We start from the raw sequence: 12,632 nt of genomic DNA on the forward strand, positions 1-12,632 counted from the left end.
TTGCCGGCTTTCCTTGATTTTGCGTTGACTTATGCGATCGCAAAATCCTGGAGGGACTGATAAATGTAAACGTCTACCATTTAACATTCATCAAAATTGTTTACGGGCAAATCTGATGCAAATTCCGAGTGTATGCAAATTCCAGCAACCAGTTTCCTTATTCGTCAATTTCACCTTTGGTGTATCTGTAAAACTGAACTGATGAGTGTTTAGTGTGCGTGGAAATTTGAGTATTAAGTCATGTAAACGCCACAATCCAACTACGCGATTCAGGTTAAGACAATATTCTGATTCCAATAATTCTGATTCCCACGCATGAAATAAGCCCATTTTAATCCAAAATGTGTTGCATGTAAACACCTTACTCAGAAATTCCACTGAAAGAAGATATATGTGCATGCTCAGTCCACAAAGAATTGAGGGTGCTAACAGATGCTTAACTGTAGGCTACGTATTTAGGAATGGCAACTCAGGCATACTTAAAACATCCATGTATACAGGAATATTCCAATACCTGTATGCATATAAACACTGAACTATTCTGAAATAGTTCTGGCTATAAATTGTATTCCCATAACTACCGACAGTTGAGGTTGGAATTTTTCTTCAATTTCATTAAAGCGGCTATATGTATTTTTTTTTAAAACCCAAAAAAACAAAAACAAAACAACAACAGCAACACATGCACCAATTAAGTATGTAAGTGTGTTTAATGCAATTAGATGTATAGCAGATTACACTGTTGTTCAAATGACACGTAAATAAGAACCCAGTGGATGGAAGTTAGAGCCCATGCTGCTGAAGCTGATTCATAATATGCACTTTAATAACCACACATACAACAGTTTCATGAATCAGATGTAGATTTGTTCATATGTATATATATAAAACAAGGGCCAATGTCAATGTTGAAGCAACCAAGAGGAAATGTTGCAGGTGCAATACTGAACTGCATAATATGTTCCATTTCCTCCATCACTAAGTACATGAGTTTAAACTTTGTTATCTTAATAATATTGAGATTGTCCTTGACAAATATGCATCCGGTCTATGTGTAGGACATCTAACAGAGAACAGCACCACTGAAATGGAATGAAACCGACACCAAGAACGTTTGACTTAATGCCATAAATGTGTAACAATATTTTGTGACGTTTCTTGATTTAGCCATGGCATTTAAAGCTACATCGTGTAGGATTTTTGGATAAAAAAAAAATCTAAGGGGCTAAGGGGACAATAAAATTCTGTAGAATACGATGTTCCTGAGCTGTGAGTCACCCTGATAATCCTGTAATCGCATGTCGGATTGGAATCGACTGGAAATTTGTACTCATACATCTTATACCAGCTAAAATACTGTACATAAAAGGTCATCATGCCCAACTTTAGGCACAAAAGAAGTCTAGCTACATGGTCACAGATAATCACAGGAGGGAGAGGGAGGGAGGGAGAGAGAGAGAGAGAGCGAGAGAGAGAGAGAGAGAGAGAGAGAGAGGAAGCTTGTTTATCCTTGTTGCGTAGTTTGTATCATTAGCCAATTGTAAAGCTAGTTACTCTACTATAGACCTACAGAAGGCGTTTCTGTGTTTCTCTGTATTTTTGTATTTCAAACCTGGTTATCAGGCGAGAGTGATGTGAGTGCTCTGTTCACCATCTGGTTTTGGATAAATCTAGCCTGCTTACACTATCTGGTTTGTGCTAAACATTTTGTCAGGCTGGAGAACAAAATGATAAATAATTGGCCACTTGTTATATGTTTGTTCTCTGCGCTATATTTTAGCTAGCTAGCTAGATTTTCATCACCCTACATTTACCCTGTGGCCATGCACTTCTGTAAACTTCAGTGGACACGGGTAACAGTAGATAACGATATCCTCAGAGTCACAAATACAGTGCTGTGAAAAAGTATTTGCCCCATTCTGATTTCTTCAGTTTTTGTGTATATTTCATACTAAATTGTTTCAGAAATTAAAACAAAATCTAAGATAAAACAAAGGCAACTCGAGTAAACACAAAAATACAGTTTTTAAACTGTTGTTTATTGAAGCAAAAAAGTTATCCAATACCAACTGAGCTTGTATGAAAATGTATTTGCCCCTGTAGTTACTAATTCCCCAAATCTATGAAACTGCATTCATAATGGTGTTCAGCTGGACTAGACACAACCAGGCCTGATTACTGCAAACCCTGTTCAATCACATCAATCAAGTTCAATCAATTAAATCGAACGTTTTCAACAGCATGAAGTTGGTTAAAAGGTCTTACCCAGTAACACATTATGCCAAAATTGAAAGAAATTCCAGAAATGATGAGGAGGAAGGTGATACATCAGTCTGGGAAGGGTTACAAAGATATTTCAAAGGCTCTGGGACTCCAAAAGAACCACAGTGACCACAGTGAAAAACTCAATGTACTAGTGAACCTTCCAAAATTCCTCCAAGAGCACAGTAACGACTCATCCAGCAAGTCACAAAAGACCCAAGGACAACTTCAAAGGACCTACAGGCCTCTCCTGCATCAATAAAGGCCACTGTTCATGACTCCACTATCAGAAAGACACTGAGCAAAAATGGCATCCATGGAAGAGTGGCGAGGTGAAAATCACTGCTAACCCAGAAGAACATTAAGGCTCATCTGAATTTTGTCAAAACACACCTTGATGATCCTCAAACCTTTTGGGAGAATGTTCTATGGACTGATGAGTTTAATGTGTAACTGTTTGGAAGACAGGAGTCCCATAACATCTGGCATAAACCAAACACAGAATTCCACAGAAAGAACATCATACCTACAGTCAAGCATGGTGGTGGCAGTGTGATGGTGTGGGGATGCTTTGCTGCTTCAGGGCCTGGACAACCTGCATTAATTGAGGGAAACATGAATTCTGCTCTCAACCAGAAAATCCTAAAGGAGAATGTCCGTCCTTCAGTCTGTAAGTTGAAACTCAAGCGCAACTGGATTATGCAGCAAGACAATGATCCAAAGTGTAGGAGTAAATCCTAGTCCTAGAAATAAGTGAAAGTCTGATCTCCAGTTATCAGAAGCATTTGGTTGTAGTTATTGCTGCTAAAGGTGGCATAACCAGATTTTGAGTATAAGGGGGCAATTTGTTTTTCATATTGGTGATAGGTATAAAAAAATAAACAAACAAATAAATAAATAAAAACTGTATTGTGTGTTTTTGTTTGAAGATCTAAAATGATTTAGTATGAGATATACACAAAAACAGAAGAAATCAGGATACTTTTTCACAACACTGTACTCGAGCCTCAACGGTGTCGTTGTTATTTAGTTGTACAACTCATCTGAATGCGTATAAACTGGCACTCGCAGCCACGAGATTAATCCGACCCACATTACAAAATGTTCTTCCACATGTAGCCCGCAGTGGGGCTTTTTTTCCCCCTCCGGAGAGTGTGGAATTCCAAAATCTTACATCCTGTAGCTTTAACTGGATTACCTCCAAACAAAAAGTACCTCTGAAATTGGCATACATTTTATACAACACATCGTCCAAGCATAGAATCTTTATAATACAAATATCAATATATCAACATGCTGGTACAAAACAAAATATATACAGTTGTCTTACAGTTGTGTAAAATAAATAAGCCACGTTTGTGATGCATTAGGCTTCTTGAAAACTTGATTTACAGTGTTGGCGACTGACTCTATAAGGTCTTTTGCTGCGGAAAGGACAGTTATCAGTGCACACGTTGAGTAGACGGTTAACTGTGTAACATGATAAATATCAAGTGCGAAGGAAGGAAAGTAGAAAAGATGGAACAAAACATACAGTGTTCTATACAGTGTATTAATTATGAGATTATGACAATGTGCATGCAGTGTGTATAACAGTCCTTTCTGAAGAGGCATCGTCTTAATCCATAGTCCCATCCGGTTTGATGATCTGATAGGTGATCAAATATTCAGGATAAGCCTGAGGAGGAATGATATCATGAGAAAAAAAAAAAGCAACAACAACCACTTTTTGCACAATTTTGCAATTAGACATTAGACTCAATGAGCTTTTTATTAGGAACACTGTACTAATACTGGGTAGGACCTCCCTTTGCTCTCAAAACAGCCTCAATTCATCATGGCATGGATTCCACAAGATGTTGGAAAGATGTTCCTTTGAGATTATGGTCCATGTTGACATGATTGCATCATGCAATTCCATCACACAGGATGAAATTACAAGATTCAGGTCTGGTGACTGGGAAGAGCACTGAAGAACACTGAACTCCTTGTCATGAAGGGATGCACATGATCAGCAATGATATTCAAATAGGTTGTCCCCTCTCTGATTGGCTATGTGATGACACATGTGATGAGGAAAGCTCTTTGATGTGCGAGTTACTACTCTTTGGCTGGTGCTTTGAGAAACCATGTTCAAAACAATTTTGAACTCTATATCCAAAACTGTTTATGTTTATATAGTATTACAACTGTGATACACTGTATACACAATGCGTATGATGAATTATTGGCACCCCTCATGATAATGAGCAAAATTTTTAAAAATATTTTTATTTAAACATATTTAGCAATATTTTAAAATACTTCCTCCAAACACAAACTTGTGCTTTCTTGAATTTTTGTCTTATCGTCTCATGGTTAAAGTTGACTGAGATTTTATACCCCAAGGAAACAACTAAACGCAACAGCAGAAATGTTTTTTTTTTTTTTTTTTTTTTTTTAAAGAATGACAATACATTTAAAATAAATTACATTTATTTAAAGAATTCATCAGAGATATCAATAATTTTGGGACATATATCTTGGAGAGAAATAGTTTAATTAATAGAGATTAATTCTATTATTTAAAAAGGTACCTCTAACGAGAATTTCTTCTTTTTTTTTGTTCGAACAAAGATAAATTGCTTCTCCTATTGTTCGACATTTTATTTTTGCTCGCTTTTATAAAGGTTGCCAATAAGTATGGAGGGCACTGAATATTTGACTTTGTGTTATCTGCTGATTGTTTCAGTTTGTTTACAGCTCAAGGAGTGTGAGGAGAGAAGGACTTCCGTACCTGCTCTCCTCTGTAGATGACGTACTCGGCGAGGGCAAGGCCGTTGACGCTGGGCCTGCCTGACACCGAGTGGTGGCCTGGTGGAGAGTGGGCCATCTTCATGGCACTGAACTGAAGGAAGGATTTCCCAAGAGTTACACGACAGAACAGCAGCTGCCTGGAACCAAAGCGAGACAAAGCGCTCTTAAAACCAGAATTTACTAGTACTATTGTATGAATGTTCACCTTTAACATTAGTGAGATGCAAACATGGCATCCTTAAACATATGAGCAGCCAGTAGATGTAGATGTCTGACTGAGCTGAAGTCTCACCTCTGACACGTGTAGCATGACCTGTCCTTGTGAAGAGGACACCCAGTGCCTCCTCCAATACCATACACATACTGGTTACTCTTGGAGGAGTTCTCGGCAAAGTAGATCCCGGCCCCGAACATGCCTCCGATGTAGGCGTGTCTCTCGTCGAAGCCTTTGTGGATGATGGCGTTTACAAAAGGAGAACCTACAGGATCGAGAACCGAATATTTAGACAGAAGCATTATTATACGTCTTGTCAGAGCAAATGCGCTATTTTAATTCTGTGAAATGCTTTTTTCATTTTATTTCCAGGGCACCCTGAAAGGGCAAAGGTTAGCAAGTGAGGCACTTTTTCAAAAGCTGTTCATGCAGCGCTAAACAACAGCGCTAAACGCCCTAATGCATACTGTACATGAGCTAACAGACGCTCGTAATTGGCTAACATCCATCTAATTGACAGGAAGGTGAGGAAAGCCACCAGGGTCAATTAACATCGTCTGGATTGGCTCTTGCTTTAAAGTCCAGCTTAATTTAGACACAATGTCTCATTTGAGACCAACCAGGTCAAATAAAAGTCATCAAATGATCTGTAAAGTCCCTGACGTAGTCCCCCTATCTCTTAGCGAGCATTCCGACATGCAGCATTTACTTCATTTGGTGCGTTTAACTGTCTCTGTGAGGTTCATTCAGGCAGGTAAGAGCACAGCAATCACAAAACCACCAGTCTGAGACAGCCCTAGAATCTGCTTCCAAGCAAACCCTAGAGCAGTTCAATTGCAGTGAGAATATGACTTACAAGTGAACGAAATAGTCGGTGTATTTGGACACGACGTTTTAATCCATGACGCACAAACTGTCCCAAAGGATAGAGCTGTAGAACTACAACGAAAAAATGTTTTAAGCGAGTTATTTCTATAATTATACAGTCCCCTCCGAAATTATTGGAACAGCAAGGCCAATTCTTTTTTTTTTTTTTTTTTGCTGTACACTGCATAGATTTGGGTTTCAGATCAAAACGTGAATATGAGATGACAGATCAGAATTTCAGCTTTCAATTTCTCATATTTACATCTAGATGTCTTCACCATCTTAGATTTATGGCACCTTTTTTTTTTTATTATTTGAACTGGTCTGTTATTTCAAATGATAAAAAATATTGGAACACGTGACTGGTGTGCACTGGTGGGTTTTGTTTTGTTTTTTGCTGCCTAGGTCTTGCCCTGTTAAACTGATTGTTTAAAGAAGTAATAGCTCTGAACGGCAAAGGCTGCATTTGTTGTTAAAAAGGATAACGTGGCACAACCTGAAGACCAGAGAGCTGTCTATGGGAGAAAAGTAAGCCATTTTGAAGCCGAGAAAAAGAAGAGGGAAAATCAATCAGAGGCATTGCACAAACATTGGGCATAGCCAATACAACAATTTAGAATGTCCTGAAGAAGAAAAGAAACTACCGGTGTACTGACAACCAGACATGGAACAGGTTTCTAGGATTTCTTTTATTGCATTGCTGCACATCTAACCAATGAATTACACTGTGAGTTCTACGTGTGTGTTTTTAGACCTGGCACTTCGCACACACCCCTCCATCAATGTTTTTCTTTTGCTTCTTTTCATTACACTTAGTCTGAAAGCAAATCAAACCAAATATCAAGCTAACATAATTAATTTCACTCTGGACTCAGCAACTGGACTAATGACTAATAGCTCCATTATTTACACATTCGCCTACGTTTAGTGGAACGCTTAAGCGATAAATGGGGTTTAAACTGCTAATACATGACGATAAAGCTTAAAAGTACTGTTTTTTAAAGAAACAGTAATTGTATGGGGTAACTAATGAGATGAATCAATGGGACACTCATTGCTGGTCAAAACCCTCACCGTGGAACAGCATGCGCTCGTTGGAGTGATTGTGGTTCTCCTCGGACACCTCCTTCCTGCGATGTGTGTATCTCTCCCACAGCTTCTTATTACACACCTTCTGGATCTGTATAGACGATAGTCAAAATGGACAATCGCAAGCCTGTCTCAAAACTCACACAGGAGTAGATTTTACCTCGGATCCGGTTTTACCTTTACAATGTTGTATCTGTTGAAAACTCCACCGGCGTGACCGCCGTCTCTGTGCTCTCTGATTGTGCTCTGCATCTGTTTAAAGAGGACACACAGACCGAACTGGATATTTATTAAAAGACTTGATGCCTTTTGACATCATGTTTGTTTGGTAAAATCATTCAGACTACACGTATTCATGCCAGATTTGGAGCCAGGTTAGACACGTGCAGACATGTTTCAGATGGGACTAAATCCAAGAGATGCTCCAGTAATACTTACTTTACCCCCTGAATAGAGTGTCTGAATAGGGCTATAGTGTAACATATGAAATGTGGCTCTTACACAAACCCATCCTGTAGCATTTGAGACGAGTTCTAAAAGTTACCTCCTCTTCAACCGACTGAAACTCCTTGTCATCCGAGGCCAAGTCGATCAGTATAGTTCCACTGTTGGCCGTGTTCAGAGTTAAATAGGGATTCGAACCTAAATAAGAGCACAGAGAAAAGGCCTCACTTAAACCCCCAGGTCAGTATAATCCAGATAAACACAACGGCTGTTCTACTGCAAAGTTGTACACAATCACTTCAACATTTCTGCACACAAATTTCATCCACAGTATTTCATATTCATCATCATCAGAGGTATCTTTGGGGTTTCTGTAGAACAAACTCAATTCTCAACTCTGACCGTTCATTCATTTCCTTCCTATAAAGCAGCTCTAAAGCCGTCGTTCCGGCTGTTTATATTAATGAGCTCGTTCTAATACGTTACCGTTTCTATAGTAACAGCTCGTTCGCAAGGGACTCGTACGACAAACGCAACACAAAACCAAACCTAACGTGCTGCTGTTGTTTAAGAAAGAAATAGAACTATTTGTCGATATGGCGAAGCATCAAGTCAGCAGCGGAAGGAGTCTCCAGTGTCAGCGCTTTGTAACGATCAGAGGTAAAGCTGTACGTTTAAGTTTTCCAAAATCTAAGGAAGGAGGGCTTTGTGGTATCTCGGGAAAACGCTGCATTTTTTCGGTCGTAATAACGTCTTGACGTAACGTGACCGTTTACAGCGGCCATAACGCAAGTGTAAACAGGAACTGACTTGTCAGGATGGATGTTCCACAACATTAAATGTAACAATAAACTGATCAACAGTACGATTTTTAATAAAAATAAAAATAATTGTTGCAAAAAAAAAAGAAAGGGAAAAAAAAATCTTGGGTGCTAACAGTAATATTACGTATGAGGCCACCGAAAACTCCCCCTCAACTTCAAATTTCATCTCGTCACCTTGGGGAAGTCTTCTCAACCACCAGTTCCTTCTCTGTGAGCATACTGACATGAAATCTACATATCCGCTCAGACCCTGAAGTCCCCCTGCTCTACTTTAGAGCAGTAAATTTACAGACACGGTACTTGGTTAAATCTGTAACACTGATCATACTAATCGCTGTTTTGAGATGGTAATCATCAACATGAAGTTATCACTTATACACTTGCTAACGCTACATGCTATTGTCTGCTGTTGTTGCTGCACTGCAATTTCAATCCAGAATATTGTATTGCCAGAGCCATATCTCCCTGCAGCTCTCGGCTAGTTTCTCACTGAAGCTAAGCAGGGTTGAGCCTGGCCAGTACCTGGATGGGAGACCTCCTGGGGAAAACTACGGCTGCCAGCAGGGGGAGCCCACTCTGTGGTCTGTGTGTATATATAATGCCCCAGTATAGTGACGTGGACAGCACTGTCTTTCAGATGAGAAATTAAACCGAGATATAACCCTGAGATTAGTATCTTGGTAAACCTCACAACGTAGAATTCCCCTGGACTGAAAGCAGCGCTTACTCTGAGGTCCGGTAATGAACCTGTCCACTCCTTTGATGATCTTGTGTCTGTGGCCGTAAGCGTTGATGCCGATCTCCTTCAGCTCTTTGTGCCCCATTTCCACAAGCACGTCCAGAGTTATCTTTAAACAGAGCACCGAGTTAACCACCCCAGACAAAGAGAGTATACAATAAAACAGCTTACATAAAAATGTTAAATGTCATCAAAAACTGATTCCATCGCTTATACTAAAGTTCATTTAAACATTTCTAATTACGAGCTTGAATTCTGTGATGTGTGATCAATTCACATGCTGTAGTATTAGCACAAAATTGGTGCTGGTGCCAGATGGGCTGCTTTGAGTATTTCAGAAACTGCTGATCTCCGGGGACTTTCACACAGCAGTCTCTAGAGTTTACACAGAATGGTGCGAAAAACAAAACAAAAAGACATCCTGTGAGTGGAGGGTCTGCCGGCTGAAACACCTTGTCGATGAGAGAGATCAGAGGAGAATGACCAAACTGGTCTGAGCTGACAGGAAGCCTATAAGAACTCAAATACTCACTCTTTCCAACCGTGGTGAGCTGAAAAGCATCTCGTCATGAAGCACAAAACATTGAACCTTGAGGAGGATGAGCTACAACAGGAGAAGACCACATCAGGTTCCACTCCTGCCAGCCAAGAACAGGAATCTGAGGCCATCATGGGCACAGGCTCAAACAAACTGGACAGCTGAAGACTGGAAAAAGACCAGGTGATTTTTTTTTCTAATTTTCAACTGTCCAGTTTGGGTTTAATGAGTCTGTCCACATGATTACCTCAGATTCCTGTTCTTGGCTGGCAGGAGTGGAACCTGATGTGGTCTTCTCCTGTTGTAGCTCATCCTCCTCAAGGTTCAATGTTTGGTGCATGCTGAGATGCTTTTCTGCTCACCACGATTGTAACGAGTGATGATTTGAGTTACTATATCCTTCCTGGCTGCTTGAACCAGTCTCACCATTGTCCTCTAGTCTCCCTCATCAACAAGGCTTTTCCACCCACAGAACTGTCGCTCACGCAATGTTTTTTTTTGTTTTGTTTTTTCACACCGTTCTATGTAAACTCTAGATACTGTTGTGTGTGAGAAATTCCCAGGAGATCAGCAGTTTATAAAATACTCAAACAAGCCCATACTCAAAGTCACAGATCACATCCCCCCCCCCATTCTGGTGTTAGACGTGAACATTAACTGAAGCTCTAGACCTGTATCTGCATGATTTGTTTGCAACTGCAGTGCTGAGACATGATTGGCTGATTAGAAACCTGCATAAATGTGCAGTTGGACAGGTGTTTCTAATAAAAGTGGATGATTTCTGCTTATGCATGATATTTATGGAACAACGTGAACACGCGATCCACCGTAGCTGCCCACGTGTTTTTTAAAACAGTGATCTAATAAACTATCAGGTTTACTACCAGGCACTGGTATTTGAAATAATACTACCCCGTCATGTGGTTTTCCATCACAAAGATTAAAAATAAATAAATAAACAAATAGAAAGAAAGAAAGAAAAAAAAAAAGGTCAAAGTTTGGTGCACCTGTTCCTGGTCAAAGATCTCCAGAAGATGTTCCAATCCAAGTTTATGAAGAAACTGGTTGATACTCAATTCCAAGGCTGCACCTGTGCAGAGAGAAGTCTTTTAACCATATTCACGTTCCTTTGAACCTTTACGCTCTGAAACTTTACGTACTTGGCTTACTTCTGCTCATAAACAATCCGACTGGATTCATATTTACAATATGAGATAAATATGAAAAATATGTCATTTTATGCTTTCAAATGAAACTTGTAGCTAAAGATGAGAGAGCACTGTTGCTAGGCAACTGGGAAACATGCTAGCTCGTTACACATTCAGGTTAGCTAGGCCAAAAATGTAAAACTATGAACAATCATGACCTTAGTATTAGAAAGTTCTATCTCCCATTAAGATAGGACCTTATAATACTAGGGTAATTAGATAACATGAATATTAAATATAAATGAAATATAAACAACTACAAAAATGGATACAGCTGTATTAAATGTAAATGGATGCACAAATATGCACAGATTATAAGTGTCTAAAAGTGGGAAAGAGCAGAAATGAGTGTTATCCATAATAAAAACTGTAAAAAAAATAAATAAAATAAAATAAAAGAAAGAAATATGAAATAAAAATACTAAGAAAAAAGACTTTATAAAATTATAATATAATTAAACTAAGCATTGCCCACAAAATTCATTTTAATACCCACTGCTTTATTAAGAAACATCAACTTCATCATAACTTACATCATGAACTCTTTCAGAAAATAAATACAAATAATAAAATTGTGTCAGAATCACGTTGAACTGAATACCATGTGAATGTAGCATTAGTTACACTCACAAACCTGCTATCAGGTCCATTTGCACACAAGATGTATCCAAGATGTACAGTGTGTTTAAAAATTTCAACGTTTACGTCGCGCTCTTAGGTCTGGGTATTTGGGACATTGGGTCGCTGCTAAGTAGTGCACTAAACCCATTACTGCTAATCCGAGTCTCACACACTCTCACTCACCCTCCTCGGTTTTTTCCACTCCCACAGCTCCCTCGGCTCCTGACGGCCCCGGCAGCTCTGGCAAGTGGCCATCCTGTGACTCCAGGCCAGAGGCGGGGAGCTGGGGGGCGGAGCCAGAACCAGAGGAGAGGTCAGAGGCTGACACGCTGATGACCTGCGGCTTGTAACAGGCTGGCAATGCAGACGGAGGCATGGCTGCGGTCAGCAAGGCACGGACATCATCGGCCTGAAGCAAGTGAACATAAATATGAGAAAGAGTGAGATTCTGTTATGTAACATATGCCACAGTGACCCATGCCATCTCTTTACATTTTACTCGTTTGAAAACGCTCGACATATTTTACGTTCATATTTATTCGCTAGGTTTAAGAAAAGTCTTCTGCAGGCTTTGCCCTGATGGTGGGAGTGTCAATAAGAGATGGTGGTCATGTGACTCGTACTACAGTCACAAGTGTTTCAGATTTACAAAGCAGACATTTTTAGCACTTTAGTTCCTCTCAGATCAAACTGACCCAAACATATTTTAATAACGGATTTAAATGATGCAGTGTTCCCATTACTAAAAAGTTAGGCAACTCTGTAGCTGGTGACATATTTGGTGTCTCAAGTTTGCTTCTAGTTTTGATCGGAAGGTCAGGGGTTCACTGCCAAGCTGCCACTGTTGGGCCCTTGAGCAAGGCCCTTAACGCTCTCTGCTCCAGGGGTGCTGTGTCATGGCTGACCCTGCGCTCTGACCCGAACCTCCTGGCATGTTAGGGTATGCAAAGAAAAGAATTTCAGTGTGCTGTAATGTATATGTGATAAATAAAGACTCATTATCATTATCAATCGAGCTAACAAGTAAGAG

The 12,632-nt window shown here is 39.7% G+C and overlaps 1 protein-coding gene across 3 annotated transcripts in view; it reads right to left on the reverse strand.

Annotated features, from left to right (window-relative positions):
- Positions 1-691: 691 nt before the first annotated feature.
- Positions 692-12,632, reverse strand: part of LOC108274191 (poly [ADP-ribose] polymerase tankyrase-2) — a 42,066-nt gene continuing 30,125 nt past the window's right edge. For all 3 annotated transcript variants that reach the window (XM_047159581.2, XM_017484192.3, XM_017484190.3), the window contains 9 exons: positions 11,786-12,011; positions 10,781-10,863; positions 9,224-9,344; positions 7,773-7,870; positions 7,406-7,480; positions 7,214-7,319; positions 5,351-5,537; positions 5,039-5,195; positions 692-3,940 (listed from right to left, as the gene is read on the reverse strand). In XM_047159581.2, coding sequence (XP_047015537.1) covers positions 3,881-3,940; positions 5,039-5,195; positions 5,351-5,537; positions 7,214-7,319; positions 7,406-7,480; positions 7,773-7,870; positions 9,224-9,344; positions 10,781-10,863; positions 11,786-12,011 — 1,113 coding nt within the window. In that variant the 3' untranslated portion in view covers positions 692-3,880. The remainder of the gene's footprint in view (positions 3,941-5,038; positions 5,196-5,350; positions 5,538-7,213; positions 7,320-7,405; positions 7,481-7,772; positions 7,871-9,223; positions 9,345-10,780; positions 10,864-11,785; positions 12,012-12,632) is intronic.

The sequence above is a fragment of the Ictalurus punctatus genome, chromosome 13 (genome assembly GCF_001660625.3).
Source record: "Ictalurus punctatus breed USDA103 chromosome 13, Coco_2.0, whole genome shotgun sequence".
In the NCBI taxonomy this organism is placed as follows: Eukaryota; Metazoa; Chordata; class Actinopteri; order Siluriformes; family Ictaluridae; genus Ictalurus; species Ictalurus punctatus.